Genomic DNA, 2412 nt, shown 5'->3' on the forward strand with positions numbered 1-2412 from the left:
AAGAATGAAGTCCTTGACAACTTCAATCTTTGAAGGTCTCAATTAGCCTCAGTCAAAATGCCTGGTTGTTGTAAAAACAAGCTTGGCTGCTGATAAAAGGGTTGGAGTAAGTAAAAGCAGAATTTTAACTTCACACCCTTCACTAGAGTCAGTTCCCCTACAGGGAATCAATATGTGGTCATGAAATTACAAATCATACATGTCTATATATTGTGTTTTTCAGTCTAGAAAAATAGTTAATGTAAAATATCTTCCTTTTAAACTAATGTAATTGGAAAAGAAGAGGACATAGAAGGTAAACAGATTGGAAGGTAAAAAAGAAAACTACCTTTGGTCACAGATGATATTATTACACAAAAATCTTAATTTACATGGGACTGTTAATCTAAGAACCTCTTTACCATTGTTTTAGTACTACATCCACACTTGGAGTCCTGGTATGGTGCTGCAGGATAATGTACTGAACTGCAAGTTTGGTTTGAAACACAAGGTCAGCAGTTCAAACCCACCAGCTGCTCCTCAAAAACCCTACACTGTGTCACTAGTCGGACTGACTAGACGACATTTAACTACAGCAACAGCATCAACATTGTAATAAGAATCTTTAGCTAGGGACTTATGATTGATTGCCAGTATTATGCTCAAGATTTCATGGTCAATAATAATACAGATTGTCAATTATCTGCCATTCCAATAGCATGCTTGAATAACAGGTGTCAATTTTTTTTTTTCTTTAATCTTGACTTAGTTAACATTTTCACCCCTCCCCACAGTTGGTAACTCATGTTGATAATCCTTCCTCACATCTAATTTCTCTTCTTTTACACACAGACCAGACCATAGTCAGGAATCAGTGATGAGAAATTATACAGCAATAACAACATTCATCTTGGTGGGACTTACAGATGACCCAAATCTACAGATTCTGCTTTTTATCTTTTTGTTCCTAACATACTTGTTGAGTGTTGTTGGAAATTTGACCATCATCACTCTCACCTTGGTGGATTCCCACCTTAAAACACCTATGTATTTTTTTCTCCGGAATTTCTCTATTTTAGAAGTGTCCTTTACCACTGTCTGCATTCCCAGATTTCTCTACACAATGGCATCTGGGGACAATATTGTTACTTATAATGCATGTGCCACTCAATTATTCTTTGTTGTTGTCCTGGGAGCAACTGAGTTTTTTCTCCTGGCAGCCATGTCTTATGACCGTTATGTAGCTATTTGCAAGCCCCTGCATTATACAACCATCATGAACAGCAGTGTCTGCATCAGGTTCCTTATTGGCTGTTACATGATTGCTCTGATCATCGTTATCCCACCATTTGGCATGAGCTTTAACCTGGAGTTTTGTGACTCCAATGTGATAGACCACTTTGGTTGTGATGCTGCTCCCATCCTGAAGATCACCTGCTCCGACACAGAGTTTTTGGAGCAGTTTGTCTTAATTCTGGCCGTGTTGACCCTCCTTTTCACCTTAGTGTGTGTGATTATGTCTTACACATTCATCATCAGGACTATTCTCAGATTCCCATCAGCCCAGCAACGGAAAAAGGCTTTCTCTACTTGTTCTTCCCACATAATTGTGGTTTCGATCACCTATGGAAGCTGTATCTTTATCTATGTTAAACCATCTGCAAAAGAAGGGGTAGCTCTTAATAAAGTGGTTTCTGTGCTTACCACCTCAGTTGCCCCAGTAATGAATCCCTTCATTCATACTCTGAGGAACAAGCAAGTGGTTCAAGCTTTTAAAGATTTGATCAAAAGGATTGCATCTATCTCAAAGAACTAAAGGACTGCTGAGTGCAACTGACAAATTATGAAATAACTCTCCATTTCCATTTCACATTTTTGTAGTTGTACATTACACAAAACCATTGCTATGAACTTGATTCTGCCTCATAGCAACAATTAGGTCATAGTAGAACTGTCCCATAGGGTTTACAGAGCTGTAATCTTTACGACAGCAGTCTACCACATCTTTCTTCCACAGAATGGCTAGTAAGCAGCAGAGCACTTAACCACTGTGCCACCAGGACTTTGTAAACTCTATATTGCATCTATATCTATTTGTTGTTGTTAAGTGCCATTGAATCAGTTCTGACTTATAGCAACCCTGCGTAGGGTTTCTGAGGAGCAGCTGGTGACTTTGAACAGCCAACCTTGCAGTCCAGCACACCAGGACTTATTCTCCTTATTCTTCAAGGCAACACAGGACTCTTATAAATGTATTCATATATAAACCCATACATATACATATATTGAGTTCTGGTGAGGCGCTGTGGGATAAACACTAAATTATTAACCATTAAGTCCTCAGTTCAAACCCACCAGCTGCTCAGCTGCTCCTCAGAAACCCTATACAGTGTTAATATGAGTTGGAACTGACTTGATGACACATAACAACTA

General features: G+C 38.8%; 1 protein-coding gene across 1 annotated transcript; it reads left to right on the plus strand.

Annotated features, from left to right (window-relative positions):
- The first annotated feature begins 856 nt into the window (after positions 1–856).
- LOC102838049 (olfactory receptor 6C2-like) lies at positions 857–1795 on the plus strand. The gene has a single exon (XM_006859388.1). It carries the CDS (start codon positions 857–859, stop codon positions 1793–1795), a length of 939 nt encoding a protein of 312 aa, XP_006859450.1.
- Positions 1796–2412: the final 617 nt, after the last annotated feature.

This window comes from Chrysochloris asiatica, unplaced genomic scaffold, assembly GCF_000296735.1.
Source record: "Chrysochloris asiatica unplaced genomic scaffold, ChrAsi1.0 scaffold00033, whole genome shotgun sequence".
Lineage (NCBI taxonomy): Eukaryota > Metazoa > Chordata > Mammalia > Afrosoricida > Chrysochloridae > Chrysochloris > Chrysochloris asiatica.